Raw genomic sequence first — 22,140 nt, forward strand, 5'->3', positions numbered from 1 at the left:
GAGAACGGCTTGCGCTTCTAATAAACCTGCACCTCAGGCTCCACAGGTGCCACGTCTGTTGAACTTTTCCTTCTTCCAAGTAACCATTTGCAGACATATTTTATTACTAAATCAAACTCGTCCGAAAGTACCTGGCTAGCACACAGTTTATTTACAGCTGTACCTTCGATGTACATTTATTTGACTCTAGCAAAACCTCCATGCTATCACTGACAAGAACCATTATAAGACGGGCAGCGGCCGTGCCCTGAGCAGGCGAACCTGGCGGGAGGCTGTGTCGAGTCTGAAAACACCCCGGGGCGTGGCGTGGCAGGTGTTGCTGCCGACGGATCCCCAGCGCGGGCGAGGCCGGGGTCTCAGGCAGGCGTGGGCCGCCGGCCCCCGCTCCACAGCCCCGGCTCTTTGAGGCTCGCACTTCTGCCTGGAATTGAACTACAGCAAAAGCAATCCAGGTTTGTGAAGTTTGAATCAACTTTTGAAAAGAAACAGCCTGAATTTTAACAAATGTGTTCCTACTTAGAAACTTGAGATGAAAAGGGATGAAAGGGACTCCAGTTTCTGGTCCAGCACGTGATGAGCTTGGAAGCTGTCACTCAATCCTCAGGAGAGACGATCCAAACAAGCTGAAAATGGATGATTCTTCTTAGGTCCCTCAGAGGAGCAAGGTCACAGGGCAAACTGCTGCCCCCAAACCGGGGAGACGGACAGACGGGCCCAGAGAGTCAGAGCCCACTGAGCAGAGAGCACCGCAGGTCAGGACACTAAGACAGGCTGAGCCTGGGCAGCTGGCGGGGGAAGCGCACCCAGGCTCAGGGCCTATACTGTCGCGGGCTTTACCTCCTGGAAGCTAACCAGGTTCTCACGCCGAAGATGAAAGAAAAATCCCCAGACATTTCTGGCAGGGGAGGGGAAAGTAGCTATTGTGAAGTATGCCCAGACAGCTCTGTTCTTCTTAAAGGCCTGCCCTCAGGGAAACCCTGAGCCCAGCCCACTGGGGTCTGATCAGGGCCTAACCAACGGGGGAGGGAGATAGCCGATTGCAGCCTCCTCTAGCCTTCCTGTGCAACCTGGGAAAACAAGAAGAGCAAATTAAGTCCAAAATAAGCAGAAGAAAGGAAATAATAAAATTGGAGCCTATACGTCAGTGAAATTGAACAGAGACACTCAGGAGAGAAAAGCAATGAAGCCAAAAGCTAGTGCTTTGAAAAGATCAATAAACTTGGTAAACCTTTAGCCAGGCTAACCAAGAAAAAAAGAAGACACAAATGACTAGTATTAGAAATGAGAAAGGGGTCATCAGTACTGATCCTGTGGACATTAAAAGGATGATAAAGGTATATTGTGAACAAGTCTGTGCCCATAGATTTGATAACTTAGATGGCCCACTTCTTTGAAAGATACGATCCACCAAAACTCATTCAAGGAGGACTAGATAGTATGCATGGGCCTTTGTCTATTAAAAGGAATTCAATCAATAATTAATAACCTTCTAAAAACATCACGCCCAGATGGTTTCCCTGGTGAATTCCACCAAACATTTAAGGAAGAAATTATACCAATTCTCTACAATCTCGCCCAGAAAATAAAGGCAGAGGGAAAACTTCCTAATTCATTCTATGAGGCCAGCATTACCCTAATAACAAAACTAGATAAAGGTATTACAAAAAAGGAAAACTATAGGCCAGGATCTCTCATGAACAGAAAATGCAAATTCCTCAATATAATATTAGCAACTCAAAACTAACAATGTATAAGAAAAATTATACACTATGACCAATTCAGATTTATCCCAGATATGCAAGGCCGATTCAGCATCCAAAAAATCAGTTAATGTAATCCATCACATCAGTAGGCTGAGGAAGAAAATCACATGATCATATCAATAGATACAGAAAAAGCATTTAATAAAATCCAACACCCATTTATAATAAAAAAATCTCAGCAAACTAGGAACAGAGGAGATCTTCCTCAACTCAATAAAGAATATCTACAGAGATTCTACACTAACATCAGAATTAATGGTGAGAAACTAGATACTTTTACCCTAAGGTCAGTAACAAGGCAGGGATGGCCGCTCTCGCCATTTCTCTTCAACATCATACTGGAAATCTTGGCTAATACAATAAGACAAAAAAAAAAAAAAAAGGAAATTAAAGGCTTATTGATGGGAAGGGGCTGTCTTGGTTCTTAGGTGACATGTTTACATAGAAAATCCCAAGGAACCACCACCACCAACAGTAGCATCAAAAACTGGTACCAGTAAGGAAGGTTGCAGGATATGAGGTTAATAACCATACATCAGTGGCTTTCCTCGATACCAGCATTGAACGGGTAGAATTTGAAAGTAAAAACACTATCATTTACCTTAGCACACATACAAAAAGAAGTACTTAGGAATAAATCTGACAAAATATGTATAATATCTACATGAGGAAAACTACAGAATCTGATTGAAGGAATCAAAAAAGACCCAAAGAAGTGGAGAGATAGTTCATGTTCATGGATAGGAAGCCTCAGTATTGTCAAGTTCTTCCCAACTTCATCCATAGATTCAACACAAGCTCATTCATAATCCCAGCAAGTTATTCTGTGGATATTGACCAACTGATTCTAAAGTTTATGTGGAGGCAAAAGACCCAGAAGAGCCAACACAATATTGAAGAAGAAGAACAAAGTCGGAGAACTGACAGTACCCAACATCGAGACTTTCTATAAAGTTACAGCAATCATGACGGTGTGGTGTTGGTGAAATCGGAGGACTGACACTACCCAACGTCGAGACTTTCTGTAAAGTTACAGCAATCAAGACGGTGTGGTGTTGGTGAAAGAAGAGTCAGATAGATCAATGGCACAGAAGACAGAGCCGAGAAATGGACCCACACAAATATAGTCAATTGATCTTTGACACACGAGCAAAGGAAACAAAACAGAGCAAAGAGACTCTTCTCAACAAGTGGTGCTGGAACCTGCCGGACATCCACACACACAAAAAGGAATCTAGTCACAGACCTTACACCTTCACGAAAACTTAAAATGGATCATAGACCTAAATGTAAAAATGTGAAACTGTAAAACTCCTAGATGATAACATAGGAGAAAATGTAGGTGCATCTTGGGTTCAGTGATGACTTTTTAGATGCAACACCAAAAGCATGATCCATGAAAGAAATAATTTTAAGTTGGACTTTACTAAAGTGAAAAACTTACATTCTGCAAAAGACACTGTTAAGAGAATGAGAAGACAAGGCAGAGATGGGAGAAAATATTTGCAAAAGACTCACCTGATAAAGGACTGTTATCCAACATATACAAAGAGCTCTTAAGACTCAACAATAAGAAAGCAACCCAATTTAAAAGTGAGCTAAAGATTTGAACAGACATCTCACCCAGGAAGATATACAAATAGCAAATAAACATATGATGAAAAGATATTCAGCATCATCTGTCACCAGGGAAATGCAAATTAAAACAACAATTAAAACCACTACACACCTATGAGAATGGCTAAAATCTGAAAACTTGACAATGCCGTGCTAGCAAGGACGTGGGGCAACAGGAGCTGTCACTCACTGCTGGTGGGATGCAGAACCGTCCAGCCTCTTTGCAAGACAGGTTGGCAATTTCTTGCAAAGCTAGACATACTCTTACACATCCCTTGGCATTTGCCCAAATGAGTTGAAAACTAACGTCTGCACAAAAACCTTTACAGCAATGTTTATAGCAACTTTATTCGTAATTAGCAAAAACTGGAAGTAACCAGAATATGTCCTTCACAGATGAACAAATAAACAAGCTGTGGTCCAGAGACAAGGGAATATTTTTCAGCAGTAAAACTAAGTGAGCTATCAAGATACAAAAACTCATGGAGGAACCTTTTAGGAGGAACCTAAAATGTGTGTTCCTGACGGAAAGCAGCCCACTGGAGGAGGCCGCCTGCAGTACGTGGCCAACGACTGAGGAAAGGATGGAGACAGTAGAAGCATGGCTGGTTGACAGGTGCTGGGGGAGGGAGGGATGGACAGGTGGAGCACGGGGGTTAGGGCCGTGGAAGTGCTCTGCGTGCCACTGCAGCGGTGGATATATGGCGTCGTGCGTTTGTCAGGACCCCTAGCGCGTACGAGCCCACCAACACGAGATGTTGGGAAGCTGTTCGGGGGGCGGATGGGAACTCTGCACTTGCAGCTCAGTTTTTGTAATCCCCAAACTGCTCTACAAATACAGGCTCATTTTTAAGAAAGAGGCCTCCTCCGCCCCACCCCCCCAGTCTCCTTCTCTTTCCTCAAGGGAACTGGGGTTTCATCTCAGCAGAGCTGCCTGCTGCTGCAGCCCCTGCCCTGTCCTCATTCCCAGGAGCCTGCAGGTGGCTGCCCATGCCTCAGGGCTGGTCCTGCACCTGTGCCCGCCTGGCTCACCGAGGGCTGGTGCGTCTGCCCTGTGGGCATCCATGCGTCCTGAGGATGTCTGTTTGGGGGGGCGTCCACCCCTCTGCAGCTCATGAACCGATGCCCCCAGTGGGCTGTTTTGGTGATTCAGCCTTTGCTACGAGGATCCCCATCCTGAGCAGACCTTTAGAAAGAACTTTCTTTATTCTCAGGTCCAGGTGATACTGGCGGTTAGCAAAGGGGCGTAGGAAGGAGGGATAAATAACCCCCTGCAGGGCGCCCAGACAGTGGGCCCGCATGGCCCCAGCAGCAGCTCGGCGCCTCCCAGGGACGAGCCCGGATGTCGGGAGGAGGGGCGTCCCTAGGACCTGGCAGAGGCGGCCGCTGCCAGAGGCTGGACCTCCGCCCGGCCCTCACCCTCCTCAGAGGCCTCGTGGGGGCCCAGGGCCACCCCTCACTCCTCCATCAGGCTCAGCTCCGCCCTGCTCCGGGGCTCCCCTGACCGCCCCCCAGGTGACACCCTCCCGTCCTCCACACTCGGGGAGTATCCACGTCCCGTGTCCTAACCCACGTCCATCTCCCCGCCTCATGCCCAGGCCCACTCTGCGGGTCGTGTCTGCGTCCCATGTCCGCGTCCTCAGCTTCTGGCCGGGCCCCACGGCACTCAGTGGACGTCCTGGTGCCCACTGGTGCAGGGAGGGCCCAGGAGGGGAGTTGGAGGCCCGGGCGGGGTGGAGGGAGGGGCGAGGCGGGTGGGTGCACACTGCAGGCTGCAGCCGCCTGAGAGCCTGACGCCCCGGGCGTTCTGTGCGGGACAGGCCTGCCGTCAGCAGGAGTGGTCAGCTGCCCCGCTCTGGGGCCGGGGTGGCCTGTCCACCTCGCGAAGGGGAGCTGGACGCGACGTGCCGGTGACGGCAGGTGTGCCTCGCAGACAGCACTCCCCCCCCCGCCCCCCTGCCACCCTGATGCCGGCTGTGCGGGGTGATGTTTGATCAACGCTGTCCTTCCACGGAGATGGATGGGTGGTTACAGTAAGTGCCTCCTGTGATTAACACAGTCCTGCGTCATCCCCACCACAGGTGGGTGTCATGAGTGGGTCGTGGCTTCGTGCCTTATCTGTTTACACTGGCCTGTGCCCACCTTCCCAGGCACCAGCCTCCTGGCTCGTGGGTTCGCCTGCGTTTCCCCCGATGGGCAAACCCGGGGGTGGGAGGGTAGCCTCAGAGCCAGCTGCACCTGTCGTCTGAGGCTCGTCTCCGTGGTTTGGGAGCCAGGTCAGAGGAGCAGTGGGTACAGCGCAGCTCCGTCCTGGGGGAGGGGTCCACGTCACGTGCTGTCTGTGTGTCAGTGGGCCCGTGGGGGCAGGCAGCCCAGAGACTGCAGGCAGGGCTGCCCGTGGGACGCGGAGCAGGGCCTCCACAGACACTCTGACGGGACGGCTCGTCCTTCGTCCCAAACACCAGGGATCTCCACACACCCCAGGACCCTCACCCCAGTGTCCTGGCCCGGGAGCAGGGGACAGGTGATGTTCCGGCAGCTGGTGGGGGCAGTCTGGTGACCGCCTGGGCTGGGGTCTCCCCGTGGCGGCCTCGGCAGGCCCCCCGTTGCCTGGGCTCTCTGCTGGCATCTCGTGGGGAGGCTGACAGCCTTCCCACCCACCAGACAAGTAAGAGTTTGAGGAATAGACACATTTGTGCATTAAACTCCACGGTGGTCTCTGAAAAGGAACGATCCCAGGTCTGGGTGTGAAAGGACCAGGCCAGGTCCTGTGTGCGGGGCGTCAGCCAGATGCGGGGAGAGCCTGCGGGACACTGGACGGGGCGGGTGGCCCAGAGTGCCTGGCCTTCATCCCTTTCCCCCGTCTCACGTAAGGACTCCCCTTCCCTGGTTAGGAGTGATGTTGGCTGGATGCAAGGAGGAAACCCATGTTATTAAATGAATTCATCTTAAGTGTGAGTGGACGGTAACTCCACGGCCCTTTTAAATACAGTCGCACTTTGCTCAGAGGATGCCAATTAGCCCCTGTAAATCCGCAGGCCAGGAGCTTGGAGCGGGTAATGACGCCCCGTGTCAGATTCCAGGTCCAGGGATGGCAATGCACGAGCCACGGCGTCCCCGGGAGCAGCTGCCCTGCCTGGGGGCATGGCCCTCGTCGGGTCTGCCTCCTGGGCCCTCCCTCGCCTCCACAGCACTGCCTGGGTGGGACACGGGACCCCACGTGGCCCTGAGCTGGGGGGAGGGGGAGAAGAACTGAAGTTACCCCCGGGTCCTTCTTCTGCTCTTTCCTAGCCAAGAAGTATAAAAAAGTCACTGGTAAGGAGATCTACTCAGACACGCTGGAGAGCACGCCCATGCTGGAGAAAGAGAAGTTCCCGCAGGACTACTTCCCCGAGGTACGTCGGGGCCCCGCCGGCCACACTCGTACTAGTGCGTTTACTTTCAGGTGGAATTTAGGACGTGAAATCTTCATACTTCACAGTGGGGATCCCCCGGCTGCCGTCATGCTCCAGTATTCTGTCCTGGGAGGTTCTAAAACCCACGTGGGTTCATCTGGGTGGTCTTAGATGAGGGCTGGGAGAGCCCGTGGTGTTTATCGTTACATTGGTAGGTAAATTTTCCAATCATCATCGTTTCCAGGCAAAGGAACCTTCCTCCAGAGAGGTAGAAAAACCATAATCTGTTCATTTGGGGCCTGGGGTGTGCCAGGGGCCTCCCAGCAAACCTCAGCGTGAGCAGGTCGATCTGGCCAGTGATGCAACCCGAACAGAGAGCTCGGGCGTGCTGGGACAGTGGCACTCGGGGGGCTCTCCCCATCCCCAGGGTGCTGAGTGAGCCCCGGGCTCTTCCCTGGCAAAGCCTTGGGTGTGGCCAGAGAGGCGCAGCCGCATACTCGGAGCCGGTGCCCCCACCCTGTGCGCTTCAGCAGAGGGAAGTGCGGGGTTACTTCTCACCCTCTGCTCAGACACAATCAGGAAGCGTGCATGTGTTTCCTCTGGGTTTTAATGCATTTTTGTCTAGTTTGTTATTTTTATGTAGCCGTTACGCTGCACACATAATTTTGGATTCTGGGATTTTTAGCGAATACTCTCATGACCAGCGTGTTTGGAGTCTCGTAACCTGTGTGGTCCGGGTGTTGATCCAGACTGGATCACCTTCCCTTTCGGGGCCTGTTGACTCGCAGTAGGAAGTGACCCGTGACTGAAGCATTCGGGGGTGAGACTGAGAGCCGGGCGGCCCCTCCTCACAGCTGCGTTTCCACACGGCCCCTGAAACCCCACGGGGCAGGTCTGCTTGGTCGAGGATTGCCCGCCGTGACTCTGTGGAGCCGCCCCTCCTGCGGCACTGGGAGCTGATTTCAGCAAGGCTGCAACTTTATTAACTTGCTTTATGACCCGATCCTGCGGTGGAGGAAAGGTGGCTGGCGCCTTGAAGGATGGGCCGCGTCCCCGGCCAAGGACGCGGTGTCAGGGGCCCGTCTCCCGCCCCGCCCGCCGCTGCCCCTGCCCCTGCCCCTCGGCACTGCTCCCCTCTGCTCTGCGTCCAAGGTTGGAGGAGGGTGTGACTGGAAAGCTCCGGAAGCTTCCGTTCTCAGCCTCCCATGAGTGCGGCCGAGCCCGTGAGTCCTGCAGTCCTCCCGGGACGTTGGCCAGTGGACGTGTCCAGCAGGAGGCCGGCCCAAGGTTCCCCGGATCAGGGCGAGGGCTGAGAAGTCAGTTTCAGAGGCCATCAGTGCCGGTCTCCTGGCCCATCCCGATCCAGACTCACCCTCCCTCCCCTGCAGGTAGCACGGGAGCCGGCACTGGCCCTGGCCTGAGAGCAACCAGGGACCCCGGTGAAAACGGCGCAAGCTGCGGGGAGGCCGGGGGCGGGGCCTGCAGCGCCACAGATAGGGTCTCGGCCTCTTCCCCCACGCGGGCACCTTAAGAGCGGGAGAGCCAGCTTACAGAGGCCCGCTGGGGACAGCCCTGAACGGGCCGAGGAAGAGGCTCTGGCATGTCAGCCGCTGCTCTGCAGGAGGGACCCTGACGCCCCTGCTGACGTCCAGGGTCCACGCACCTGGCAGAGAAGGCAGGGCTGCTGGGGACGGCCACGAAGCCAGCCTCGCCCAGATCAGCGCAGGGGCTGGGTGGCTGGTGGGCAGTGCTGGGCCCGGGCCTGCGTGGGGCTGGGCGGGGAGCACTTGAGGCAGCCCTCTGAGCAGTTAAGTATCTTTGCAGCTCTCCCCTTTAACTGCCACTGGAGTCCTGAGCCGCGGCAGGTGCCAAGGCGAGCCCGTGGCCTGGGACTGGCGGGTGGCAGGGCTGGCAGGCGGGCCTCTGCTCTTCCCGAACCCGCCCGTTCCCTCGAGGCGCTGCTCCCCCAGGCCGCTGCCCACCCAGGGGACGCCTGGTGCCTGGGATGGAGTTCCCATTCCGTGCCCCCCGCCAAGGACTGGGACGCAACTGGGTGACCTGGCTCGTGGTTGGACGCCCAGCGCGCGGCCCCCGTCGCCCCAGGGACTCGCTCAGCCCACAGCTGTCCCTCATCCTGTCGTCACTTGCCGATGACTCCAGAATTCGGGGTCCTCTCACTTCACCTGTGCCCTCGGAGCTGGGGTCACTGGAGGCTCCCGGCATCTGTCATCCAGGAGCTGTGCTGCTCCTGAAGAGGAGGCTTCTGTGACGGTCACCGTGTCCTCCTGGGTGGGCAGAGGGGGCCCCACTGCTTCCTCCGGAGAAGGTGCCCGGCACCTGGGCGGGAGCCTCTGCGTTCCCGGCTTGCCCGCTGCCCCCCCGCCCCCGGCCCTCAGGCTCTGCCCTGTGCGGGCTCCCTCCCCAGAGGCCGCGGCGTGTCTGGGGGTCTCCCCACATTTCTCTTCCCACCAGGGCCCAGGCGGCTGTGAAGCTTGGGCTGAGGTTGACCTGTGGGTGGTGGGGCGGTGGGCAGGTGTGGGGACCTCAGCTGTGGTTCCCACCTCCCTGCACACCCCATGTGCTGTGCCCTCCGAGGTGCTGGCCGGTGCCGGCCGGGGGGCACTGAGCCCTCCTCAGACCCAACTCCAGACGGCCTCACTGTCATCCACAGGCAGGGGGGCGTCTCTGGGCGGAGGAGGCTGGGGGGTCTCTGGGTAGACCCCGATGTCTCGACTAGAGCGGCGTGTTGCTGGGACAAGGTGACCCCCGCCCCGGGGTGCTGGCCTTCCTGGGGGCCCCGTTCTGCTCCATGGAATTGCCCGAGTGTGTGCTCCGCTGGGTCTGATGACGTATGAGTTTTCAGGGCTTGTTCATTTTCCTCTCATCTCGATAAATTAACAGAAGGAAAATCTTATTGAGAAAAACACAAATGCTTCTGATGTTTCTGTCAACTGCGTGGAATTTCTCAGGTGTAAGAAACTCCAGGCCCGTTGCCGGGCTCCCGTGTCCTGCTAGGAGCCCCTGCCTGGCGTGCGTCAGGTCAGCAGGCCGCCGGGCAGGGCCGCGGTGCCCAGGAGGCTGTGCTGTGGCTGCTCCCCTCCTGCTGGGCCTGCAGGCCAGGCCTTTAGCCTTATTGGAACACGTTTTGGGGAATTAGTTTAAGACTGATTTCTCTTTCTTTTATTACCGTCACTTATGGGCAATCTAAACGTAATTACCATGATGGAGGCATGATGCAATTCCAAATAATTACAGCCCACTGCACATAAAACCGACAGAACTTTCCCTGGTGGCTTGTGGGCGCTCTTGGCTCGGCGCGAATTCCACGTGCTGCCTCTGGGGGAAGCACTCCAGACAACGCGAGACCGTTTTTTGAAAAGCAGGTCTGCGTCGTCAGTCGGGGCCGAGGCATTTTATTCCTCTTGCCCGTAGTGAGAAATTGGTTGTTTCCATACATCACAGGGGCTGTTCCAAGCTCTTATGAAAGATGAATTAATTTCACTAATGCTCTGAAGCGGGCCTTTCATGGGGAGGCTGGGTGGTGATAACCTTCCCGCAGCCTCCCTTTTCTCACCGTGATTTATGCCGTCTTTTAGTAGATGAAACCGCCTGTATTCGCCATCCATCTGCTGGTAAAGGAATCCTATTAACAGGGCATCTGAGCAGAGACTTAATATTGTCAGGTGAACGATGTGGCGGTCCCCCCCACCGCCCCCGCCCAGACCCGGGAGTGACATGGTTCCCACTCCAGTGTGAGAGCCTCTCTGAGAACTGGGGTGGACACCCCCGGGGCACCCCAGCCACTGCCGTCCCGTCTGCCGTCGCCTGGAGCCTTGGGTGGCTTGAGAAGGCGGCCGATGACCAGTGAGCCTGGGAGCGTGCACTGGGCTGGGAAGAGGCAGAGGAGGCCCAGCCCCGCCCGCTTGCACCCCGCCTCCATTTGCTACGAGCACCTGCATCCGGAAGCTTCTGTGCTGGAGGCCCCAGCCTCCCTACGTGTGTGCTGACCACAGGCTGCGCTGCCGGCTGCTCCCAGGGAACCGGCCCAGACCCTGGTCCCGCTCCCGGAGGCTCGCCCTGAGCCCAGGACTCAGGCCGCCCTGTGCTGCAGCTCCTGGTTTCCGAATGTGCACGAGGGCACCGGGGTGGCGGCGCCTGCTTCCCACTCTCTGCAGGACGTGGCTCCAGACGGAAGACAAGTCGCTGGTTCTCCCGGAGAGGCTGTGGGGGGGCGGGGTGCCCTCGACAGCCGGTGTGCGTGGCGACCCCCTCCCACTCCCACTGCGGCAGTGGGAGAAGGCGACGGACCTTCGGGTGGATTTGACCGGGCCCACGTCCAGCCTGGCTCCCCTGCGGCCTGCCCCAGCGGGTGACCACTTGCCATGTGACCTTGGGTGCGATTCTCAACCTCGAGGGCTCCTGGGTCCCGCAGGTGCTGCGCTGAACAGCGGGCTGGATTCTGAACCAGACGTGGTCAGAGAGAGGGTCAGCGAATCAGCGGTCTGGTTGAGGACGCGTCCGGAACTCAAGGCCGTGGTGACCTTGTGAGAGCAGTCTGGGCAAGGGGTGGGGTTAGGAGCCCACGGGGCGCCGAACGAACGGAGCAGAAGAGAGCGGAGCCCCTCGTGACGGCTGGCTGTCGGGGGAGTGGAAACAAATGGGACGGTGGTTAGGGAGGCGCGTGGAGAGCGCTTTAGCCGCTGAACTGTCTGCACGAAGTAAAGAAATGCGTGGCTGACCTGGGCCCCCACTTCCCTGGACATGGCCGTCAGCAGGCAGTGCTTTTCGCCGCGTCGGTCTCTGGGTCCCACCCGGCTACCATCTCCGGGACCACACGGTCTCCACCCTCTGCCCCCGCCTGTCACCACGGCACAGCCCCACATGCCCCCCGCCCGAGGACCAGTCCCTGTGCTCCATGGACGCTTGACACGCTGCCCTGGGATGTGGGCGGAGGGTCCCGGAGAAGACAGACGTTCCCTCCAGCACCGTAAAGTTTGCCACCAGGGATTCAGGAAGGTCCCCAGTGCCTCCCGCAGACTTGCAAGGGCTGCCGGGTGGAGCCCCACTCCCTAAACTGTTCAGGCCGTGAAGCTACCCTGTGCTGTGTGGCCATTTAAGTGAAAGTTGATTATGACACTGTCACACGCAGCCCCCAACACAGAACGTCCTTCGTCACAGAGCGGCTGCTGGGCAGCCCGGCTGCATCCCACCCTCCTCCCCTCCCAGCGTGAGCACGAGGGGACGAGGTGGCTGCTGACGCTGGGCGGGGCAGGTGCCACCCCAGCTGCGGGACAGCAGGACGGGTGGAGGCTCAGCGAGGCTTCTCCCAGCTTCTCCAGCAGAAGTTCTTTTCTTTGAGGTGGGGTTGGTGGAGCAGAAGTAAAGATGGGGTTTCTGTGTCTGTCTGCCTCCCGGGGTCCCACACGGCTCTCTCGCGGCAATAACGCCGCAGGCCCCGAGCCTGCTAGTGGTGGCCTCTCCACACAGACTGTGCAGCTTCCTTCCGGCTCAGACGCATCCTGTCACCCGCCAGGCCTGCCAGCTGCGTAGGAGGTCTTTCTGGAGCCGCCGCTTGGGGCCCCCTGAACTTGGCCAAGGGCGTCCTCCTATCCACTGGGGCCCCCCATGGCCTGGCCGACTGAGCCCCTGCAGCTGGTCTGGGAGATGGTGGTGGTCGTGCCTCGTGGTCCCCTCCCTGCCCGCAGCCAGTGCGGAGCCCGTGTGGTCCCACTTTTCTCGGCGCCCCGACTGCCTGTGAGCCAGGCGTGCCCTCCTCCCCCCTCACTGCTGACAAGTGTGACCTGTTTGTTTTTCAGTGCAAGTGGTCGAGGAAAGGCTTCATCCGGACGAGGTGGTGCCTTGCGGACTGGTACGTCCACCGTGGTCCCCTGCGTCCCAGGACGCTCCCCCTTTAGCACTGCGGGGGGCACTTCCATCAAAGGCTGCCCGACCTGACCCGACCCTCTACTCTTTGACCCTTTTTGTTCTGGCGACTCCGTGTGACACAGAGCGCGGTTGCCGGGCACGTGACTCTGGTGTCCCAGCACTCACTCCCACCTGCCCCCCATCCCGTGGGTGCCCCGGCAGCCGCTCCCCACGGCGGCCCCCCGCTGCTGCATCCAGCAGCGGGTCCTGCTTCCCTGACGTGCGCTTGGCCACCTGGGGTCGGGCCCGGGGGACTGAGGCCACGGTCTGCACCGTGAGGTCCTGGGGTTGGGGTGTCTCCCTGGGGAGAGGCCCGACCTGCCGCTAGCTGACCGCTTGTTCAGGCCAAGGCTGCAGCCCATCCTCAGGAGCTGCACTCCCGTCAGGTGCCAGCGTCAGCCAGTGACCGCGGCCCCCCTGCTATTTCCACGCGGGCCCCTCCTTGGGGCCACGCAGGTCAGGGCGTTCCCTGAGGCCAGGGTCCCAGAGCGTGAGAGGGAGCTGAGACAGCCGCAGCCTTCCTGACCTGACCCCCCAACTCCTGCCCTTGTCCTTAGTCCCACGGGCCCCCCCGGTGCAGCGTGGGAGGGGCACGGGGTGGCCGCCTGGGGTCAGTGGGTCCTCATGAGGCCATAGGAGAGAATTCGAGCTCTTTATCTGGCCCGGGACAGTGCTGTCAGGTCAGCGCACGTGTCTCACTGGATCGTGGGGCCCGGTGGTCCCAGCTCTGCGGATGGCCCCCACCTCGCTGTGCGGCAGACAGGCTGCAACGATGCCCCAGGGCTCCCTGGGCACGAGAGGCTGACAGGCCAAACCCGCCTCGCCACGTCCCTGCAGAAGCCCAGGCGACACTGGGCTGCTGGGGTTTCCCCAAGGGTTTTCCAAGGGCTGTGAGCTTGAGGCTGCTTCTAGAGAGTGAAATGAATCCCTTAGTGACCCCCATGGCATGGGGACCCCATGGTGAGCACTGGGCGGCACAGGGGGCTTCGGGCTGTAGCACCAGCTGCCCGCGGAGGAAGCTAAGGCCTGGGGAGGGGCCTTGTCCCCCCTCCCCCCTCCCGTCGCCCCTTCCCCGGCCTCCCTCCCGCTCCCCCCACCCCCCGTTCTGAGGAAAGTTCCTGGGATCCTGTGTAGGTCCCTTTCTTCAGAGAAACAGCTCCCTTTTCCGTTGGCCGAGTACCGTGTCCGTGTGGGGACTTCACTGTGTGAGGGCTCCAGGTCTTGTGTGTCCTCTCTGACCACACCTCGGGGGAGGACACGCCTGGGCAGCGTGGGTGCACCTGCTTTGAGGAGCCAGGTGGGGCGGCATGGGGGGCTGGCCCAGGCGGCCGGGCAGCTCCAGCCCTCCTCCGAGCTTCCTGTCTCTGTCCCCACAGTGCCTTCGACTTGGTGAACATCCATCTTTTCCACGATGCTTCCAACCTGGTTGCCTGGGAGACCAGCCCTTCTGTGTACTCGGGGATCCGGCACAAGGCCCTGGGCTACGTGCTCGACAGGTGGGTACTGAGGGGGGCCTCCCCCCGCCCACCTCCTGGGGAGGAGCGCGGCTTGCTCTTTAAGTCATTTTTCCTATTTACCAAAAATACGAAACTTGCCAATGTCGACCCAGGGATAATGCACAAAGCCCGACCCCTGCCCCAAGGCTCCCGTTATCCCATCCAAACGCGCTGGACAATGGGTGGCCTCACTTTCTTTTCCGTCTTGGGGGGAAGATGAGCCATGGCAGACGGAGGTCTCCTTTGGCCTGGGGTCCCGCTGGCCGCGGGCTGAGTCTTCCCAGACTCTGGCCCACCCGCCGGGCTCCGGCTGTAGGCCCCTTGGAGCGGCTGGCCGGGCAGGTCTGCCCTGCCCGGCGGAGCGCCGCCTCCCACACTGCTCTGCCCCAGCTTCCCGGCCCGGCTGCGGGCCCCTGGCCAGAGGGGAGGCAGCCTCAGTGGTCGTCAGAGTGCGCGAGTTCCTCCCATCACCTGCCCAGGCTCCCAGCACACCCCTCCGACCGCCCTGGCCCCCGTCACAGCTGGTTTTCAGGACCCTTCCCCCTGGGCCCTCTGAGGCCCCACTCTGTCTGCGATGGTCTCATGTGACCTCTCACGGGGTCGCCGCTGATGGGCTGTCATCTGGGAAAGAAAGGGAGCTCCTCACACCCAATTAACAGGCTGCGTTGGGCCCTGATTTGCCGGAGCGCGTCCAGCGGCCGAGTCCTCAGCTGGAGTCCTCTCCCACCAGCGCCCGTGCCCTAAGTGGGGCCTTTGGTCCGCTTGGGCTTGGGGCGGGGTCTCAGATCTCCCCAGGACCTCACCAGCCTGCCCAGACCATGAGTTGTGTCTGTTCCTTCTGTGCGCGCTCGGCTGAGACGCGCCCTGGATGGAGCCGGAAGGCCAGGAGCCTGTCCCCATGCCACCAGTCAGCGGGACGAGACAGTGGCCACCAGTTCGCCTCCGGGCTGCCGGAGATCAGGCCCCTTGCCCCATCCGAGGCCCCCACGTGGGGGACACGGGGGTCTGCCTGCCCTCACCCTGTCTGCAGCCAGGCGCCAGCATCGCCCAGTCTGTGCTGAGGCCCTGGGCTGTCCGCCCTCACGGCACCGGCCTGACGCGCACGGTGCCTTGGTCCGGGAGGAGGCCCAGGAGCGCGTGCGGTCACATCAGACTTGGGAGTGGCCCTCCTGGGAGGGCTCATCTCGCAGCGGCCAGACCGGCCTCCCGGGGCTGCTCGGCTGGGGCGTGGCTGGGGCCCTGCGGTCCCCGGGCCCTCTCTGGGGCCTCCTTTGGGGCCGGAGCCGGCTGGATGGGGAATGAGCTGGGCTTGGCGGCTGTGGTCAGGTCGTCAGACGGATGGCCTGAGGATGTGTCACTGCCCCAGACCGCCTGTGCTCTGCGGCCCCCGGGAAAGCGGCCTCTGGGTTTCGGGCCCTTCCCCAGCTCTGCGTTCCCATGAAGGGCTTCTGTGGGGCGCTCAGCCAGCCGCATCCGGACCTCCGCCGCGCGGGGCCGGGCCGCCCGCACAAAGGGCCGCTCTGTCGGCGGTGAATGACGGGCCGCCCTTTCATCGGGGATGCTAACCTTTTGGCAGCCACCAGCAGACCGCATTCTCTCTGCCGATTGGGAGGACAATGCCATGCTGGCCCTTTGAATGGACGCTGCCACCAACAGTTTCCCATTCAGGGCGTTGGGAACCTCTGGGAACATTGTCTGCGGCCGGCGTGGATGCAGGGAAACAGTGCGGGGTCCGAGGGGAGCCCGCCTTCCCGGCTTAATCTCCCCGTAAAGCCTCGCAGGCTCGCGTTTCCATCCAAGCGAGGGTGTCAGGCCCGGGAAAGGTGGCACGTCAGCCCAGGTCCTGTCCCCACAAGGTGGTGGGGGGACCTCGGGTTAAAACCGAGAGGCACCCGGTGCTGTGTTTGCAGTTTTTCTGTGAATCCAAGATTATTCCAAAATAAAAAGCTTATTTAAAACAAAACAAAACAAAACAAAAAACCCTGAGAGTCAAACTCTCGTCTGAAGTGTGTGAACTTTCAGAATTGTTTACGCTACGAGCAGCGCCCACCATGCATGTCCCCTGCAGAGCACCACGCCCATGACGCCCTTGCTGTGACGGGCTTAGTGGGAAGGATTCCCCTTGGAGACGTTGGAAAATAGGATTTCCAGTGTTAATAAAGGGCGGCCAGTGGGTTCGTCTGGGTTTTTATGGTAAATTATAACTGATGTTTTTGTGCAATAATTTTTTGCTTTAAATCTCTTGTTCTGGGACTTCCCTGGCGGTCCAGTGGTTAAGACTCTGTGCATCCAATGCAGGGGGTGTGGGTTTGACCCCTGGTTGGGGAACTAAGATCCCACGTGCCGCGAGTTGGGGCCAAAAAAAAAAAGAAAATTTAAAAAAACCTCTCGCTCTGCAAGGTTAAAAGAAGACAAACCTCTAATTAGCAAAGGGCGTCAGGCTCAGAGACGCTGCAGTGGGCTGTGTTGGGGCCTCTGCGCGGGGCCTGGGGTCCTGTCTGCCTGGAGGGGTGGCTCAGACCCTCCTCGGGGCTCTGGGGGGCTGTGTGTGCCGCGTGCACCTTTGTGCCCCCGTGGAGACAGGTGGTCCCTCTCCAGGCACACAGTCGCGCTCCTGGGGAACGTTTGGGGCATTAACTCAGCAGCAGGGACTGCAGCTCACACAGTCCTTCCTGGACTCTCCCAAGCTTTCGGCCGTGAAGTGAGATTTTTTTTTCCACAAGTGACAGGGTTCTTGTGTCTCCCTATGCAATGCGGCCGGGCCAGGTCCTCAGGAACATTTTTACATCACAACTGTGAAATCTCGGCATAAAGCGCCCCTTTGTCCCCCAGTATCTCTTCACAAATACAGTCCATTGTCACAGCGCTGAAGTTAATTTGATCAACATTGGGACATTTAACTTTTATGTCCGGTCAAAAGAGTTGTTTCATGCTCATTTTGGGCTTTCAAAGAAAATGATTGCCAGAAAAATAATGCTGCCCGGAACAATTCGGAGCAATTAGTTTCCCAGGGCGCGGCGGTGTGATGCGGCCGCCACACAGCTCCCCTTTGTCGTTCTGCGGGCGGTCATCCGTCAGCTGTCAGCTGCTCAAAGACCCTCGTCTCAGGGTTTCTCTTAGGGCCGTTCCCAGAACTCGCCTCGCTGGTCAGCCAGCAGAAGAAAAGCCGCCGGTCTCCAGGCAAAGACAGGCTCGGTGCTAAGGATGCGGGTCATCGGGACGCCCCACGTGGCCGGTGGCCCCGAGAGCGGGCTCTGGTGCCTGTGGCCCCCACCTCCCCACTCAGGCGTCCCTCAGCCTGGAGGCCCAGGTGGCCACTGTCCTGTGTCTGTTTGGAGCCCAGCTCAGACGCAGGAGTCCCGGGCCCACCAGGCAGCGTCCTCGCCGCCCCAGCTCCTCCCCAGCCGAGGGCTGGGCTCCTGCGTGCTCCTGGCGTCGGGCATCCAGCGAGGTGTGGAAGGCTACGATGAAAGTCATGCGCCCTCCACTCGGCAGTGTCAGGTTTACGTTTTTCCGTGCTTGTCCTTCTGTCCAGAAGTGAAACGAGGGTGCCGTCGGTGCCCCTGTGTTCTCTGTCCTGAACCCTCGTCGTACCCGCCCCCCCACTCTGCCCCCCCGCTGTCTTGATCCAGTGCCTGTCTTTCCTGGACCCCGTGCACATCCCTGGACCGCTTGTGTGTGTTCAACATGTGTGCAGTATTGTATATGTTTTTATTGCATGTTTGCATCCTCTGTTGTTTTGGGGGATGCAGGCTTCCGTGAGCCCCTTACATGATATCCTGGAGTGTCACGTGAACGGCAGCACGGGCACCTCCCTCTGTGGCTCGTATCGTGGGTTTGTCACTCCCACCCTCCAGCTGCATGTCCCTCGTGGCAGCTCCGTCCGTGCTCGTCCACCATCTTGCTGGCCTTCGTTTGCGGTGTTCTCAGGGCTTCGCTAGCATTCAGGACGTCTCGTCCTTCTCCGCCGGACTGTGGCCCCACCAGCTGCGTGCTCACCCGGGCTGGGGACCGCGGGGTGGTCTGCATCTCCCGAAAGCCGCTGACATTCAGCATTGTTTCCGACGTTCTTTGATATCAAAAGTCTTAAAGCCTCCCTCGGCTTTCTGAGCTTCCAGCTCTTGTTTTCTCTTCCGGGTACACGGGGGAACTGAGGGGCCCCAGGAGGCTACGGGTCTTCTCTGCTTCTCCGGCTCGTGGTGGCATCTGAGCAGAAAAGGCGTATTTAATATTATGATGCTATTTAAAGAAAGAATGAGAGAACTGCTGACAGGAAGCTCAGCCTTACGCCTGCAGGTGGTCTCCACCCACAGCCCTGCCCTGGAGACCGTTGTCATCAAAGGGAGCATGGACATCCAGAGGGTGACAAACAGCGATTTGATTGAGAAGTGCCGGCCATGGTGGGGCCTGAACCCCTCCTGTTCCCCCCGACAGAGGCAGCCTCGTGGGCTGGAGGACATCTCGGTGCACAGACAGGAAACTCAGGCCCAGGCTGGAGCCGGACCAACCGTGCAGATTACTGGAGAGCCCGCGGCCACGATGCACTTCATTGCCCTCAGCTCTGGAAGCCACGGGTCTGGGGTCAGGGGCCGGCGTGGTCCGGCTCTGGAGAGACCCCTTCCTGCTGGACGCCGCTGGCTGCCTTCTTGCTGTGTTCTCAGGTGGCAGAAGAAGCCCTGGTGCCTCTTCTTACGAGGACACCTGTCCCATCGGGTCAGGGCCCACCCTCATGGCCCCATTTGACCTGGATCATCTCCTGAGCGCTCCGTCTCCAGTACTGTCTCAAGGGGCTGGGCTTCCACGTAAGACTGCAGGGACAGTCCAGCGCCCGCGGGGCCTCATGGCCTCATTCCAACAGCCGAGCTCCGGCCACCAGCCGGCTGAGACCAGAGGGGCATTTCAGAACCGGGCGCGGTCCCTGCAAGCTTACGGAAAAGAGTGGGTTCTGTAACCAGCCACAGCGGCTGCCCCGGCGCTCTCCATGTTCTGCTGCTTGAGGGTGTGGCCTTATTGTGCTGAGACTCCCCCTGGTCCACCCCACGCAAGTGGCTGAGGGTTCGTGTGTCACCCGTGCTGGTGAGCCCTGGGCCCAGCCCCAGGGTGCCTGCTGCTGCAGGAGGCATGGGTGACCTCACAGGTCACTGGGGCGCCAGGCCTGGGTAGACGCCGGGCTGGAGGAGCGCGTGGTGCCGGCTGGCGGGGCGCACGCGTCGCTGGGACTCGGCTCAGGCTCCGTCCCTCAGATGTGTCCTTCCTGCCTTCACACGGGACCCTCCTCCTCTGTCTCTGCCTCAGGGGCGTCTGGGACAACCCACCTCTCCACAGGCTCCCTCGTGCCTGCAGCTGTCACAGTAGGGGACTGCCCCCTGGGGCTGCCAGCCCCACCGGCCCAAGCCCGAGGCCAGCACGCGCGGCAGAGTGAAGCGTGCAGTCCTGAGAATAGCTTCCAGGAAGGTCGGTCTGTAGAAGGCAGCTTAGATGCACGTGTGATAAACCCTTCGATCTGATGCTTTAAGACTAAGGGAAACTCCAAAGACCCTGAAATCAGCGGCCAGTCGTAGGAACCTCCTGCCGTCCATGCTTCGCTATTTCAACTTGTTTGACCTGAGCACATGGCCTCTCCCAGATCTGAGACGAAACCTGAGGTCGGTTTCCACCACGTTCAGTAGCTAAAAATAACAAAGGAAGGACCCTGGAGTGCAGCCTGGTGGGCAGGCCCAACGGCCCCTCGTCTGCCCCTCCGCCCGGCGTCCTGTCCAAGGCCCGAGCCGCCCCCGGTAGAAACGTGTGACCTCAGGTATTCGATCTGTGGCCCCTTCAGGGCTGTCGCCTCTGCCATCGGGCTCTTCAAGCCGCGAGGCGTCCTCGGCCCCTTCCTTCCGCACAGGCAGCCTGAGCGGGTGGGGACCCTTTGGCACAGCAAGGTTCCTCGCGTCATGAAATCGCCCGTCAAAACAGAAAGAGACTCCGTTCTCAGGGCCTAAAGCATTGATTTTTATGGCTCTTCTTGTAATTCTCTTTCTGAATTAGGCACATGGTATTGATGTGGACCTACTTTTTAATCATAATAGCTACTGACAAGGTAATTAATTTTAAAACAACGCTTCTTTCCTGCTGGCCCAAATGGCACTATGTTGAAATTAAAAGTGAGGGCTGTGGGCCGCGGTCTGGCACTCGGACGACTGCTTCCCCGTGACAGCCCTTCCATCTCGCCTCGGACGGCGATGTTATTAATGGGCTCAGGCCATTACATCAAAAGGAGCAGGGCACGGGAAGATGATAAAGTTTAGGGTTTTAATGATAGAATTACAAGACCCGAGACAAGCTGATGAAATCACGTCACCCGTCACCGCGGGCCACCCCGTCCGTCACCAGAAAGAGGCCACGGGGGCCGGGTTCCAGGAAGGCCGCCAGATGCAGCATTCTCTCCCTCCGAACCCCCAGAGCTCTTTAAAGTTGATTTAGTCCCATATTAAATCTGAAATTTGTTATCTTTTAAAAAGGAAATTACCTCTAAACGGATTCTGCCATTTAATTAGCCAAATAGTCTTTTGCTTCCCCGGTGCAGTGTCGGCCGTCTGCATTGCTTCCTGGTCCCTTGTTTCCCGCCCATCCGTCAGGGCGAGGACGGTCAGCCGGGGTCAGCCGGGCTCATGCTTCACCCAAATCGTCTGATGCCCGCCCGCCTCCACATGCCTCCCGGGAAACCGCCCGCGTGGGGACTGGGGCCCAGGCCTGGGCCGGACCTCCTGCGCGTCCCTCGTGGCCCCCTGGAGCAGGAGAGCTAGTGTGGCCGTGACCTCCAGCGCCCTCAGGCACCTTCCAAGGCTTCGACCCCAGGAAATGTGGATCTCCAGCCTTTCCTGCCGCAGGGCTGGAGCCCGGCTTTCCAAGCCAAGATTTAAAGCAAATGCTCTGGCTTGAGAAATAGTTCAGGATCGAGGGGCGCTGTGAGCGCTCTGGCCTCGCATCTGAGACGTGTCCGCGTCGCCTTGCTCAGGTGTCGCGTGTGACCCGACACCACGTTAAGTGTAAGAAGCCGCGAGAGAGCAGCCGGTTCGCCTGTGAATGCAGAGGTTTCTCCACTTGCCACACCGACTTTTCTCGAGGACCTTGTGCCCTGGGCTTCTTAATAAACAGAAGCTGATACACCCTCAGGATAAAATGTGTAGGTTTAAAGTGGACATTTAAAGTGTTTCTGCCCAGGAAGCGTGACAGCTCGCCCTCCTTCCTTCAGCAAATCAAGTCGAAGCTTCGGTTTGGTTTAGTTTTTCTTAAAAAAATAAATAAAAAGAACGAAAGAAAAGAGAAGTCCCCTTGAGTGGCCTGAGGTCCGAGTGGCGGTGGTGAGGAGGTGCCGTGCGACCGCTGAGCTCAGACCTCGCGGGGTCCCAGGCGCGGTGTCAGCTTGCTCCCCAGCCCCTTGCCCCGGGGACACCCCAATGGGCACCCCCCAGGCTCCTGTTTGGAGGCAGCCTTGCTGGGCCGGGGGCGCAGGGGGAGGGGGCTGAGGCTGGGAGGTGCCCCCGAGGGCCTCCAGGCAGGCTGGGGCCGACGGGCCTCGGGGAGCTGCAGGGACTGGCGGTCCTTGCGCTGGGGCTGCGCGGCTGCTGGGCGCAGAGCGGTGACGTGGGGTCCCAGAGCCGTGAGGCTGGAGGGTGAGGCACAGGCCCTGGGGCCGCAGGCGTCTCTGGCCTCCGCACACAGCCAGAGTCACTTGGCAGGGCTGCAGTGAATAGCTCCGTTTGGGGTTTTTTAAAGAGCAGTGTGGCGGAGCCCCGGTGGTTGTGTCTCTCTCATCCACTCACTGGTCCTGGGAGGCGGGGCCGGGAGGGACATTGCTGCTTCTCCTTTCCTGGTGGGGCTTGTGCTCTGGGTCCCCCTCCCAGAAGATGGGCGACCACGGAGTCTGTGCCCCGACGGGACACCCTGTCGGCCTTTCCA

General features: G+C 58.7%; 1 protein-coding gene across 12 annotated transcripts in view; it reads left to right on the forward strand.

Moving 5' to 3' along the window:
- The window catches only part of INPP5A (inositol polyphosphate-5-phosphatase A), a 179,670-nt gene that overhangs the window by 119,420 nt on the left and 38,110 nt on the right, over nucleotides 1-22,140 (forward strand). For 11 of the 12 annotated variants that reach the window (XM_089898379.1, XM_089898383.1, XM_089898380.1 and 8 more), the window contains 3 exons: nucleotides 6,672-6,775; nucleotides 12,592-12,644; nucleotides 14,077-14,196. In XM_089898379.1, coding sequence (XP_089754505.1) covers nucleotides 6,672-6,775; nucleotides 12,592-12,644; nucleotides 14,077-14,196 — 277 coding nt within the window. The remainder of the gene's footprint in view (nucleotides 1-6,671; nucleotides 6,776-12,591; nucleotides 12,645-14,076; nucleotides 14,197-22,140) is intronic. The other variant, XM_089898381.1, reaches the window with a different exon arrangement.

Source organism: Delphinapterus leucas, chromosome 16, assembly GCF_059928025.1.
Source record: "Delphinapterus leucas isolate spDelLeu-1000000601 "Yukka" chromosome 16, BTC_Dleu_Yukka2, whole genome shotgun sequence".
In the NCBI taxonomy this organism is placed as follows: domain Eukaryota; kingdom Metazoa; phylum Chordata; class Mammalia; order Artiodactyla; family Monodontidae; genus Delphinapterus; species Delphinapterus leucas.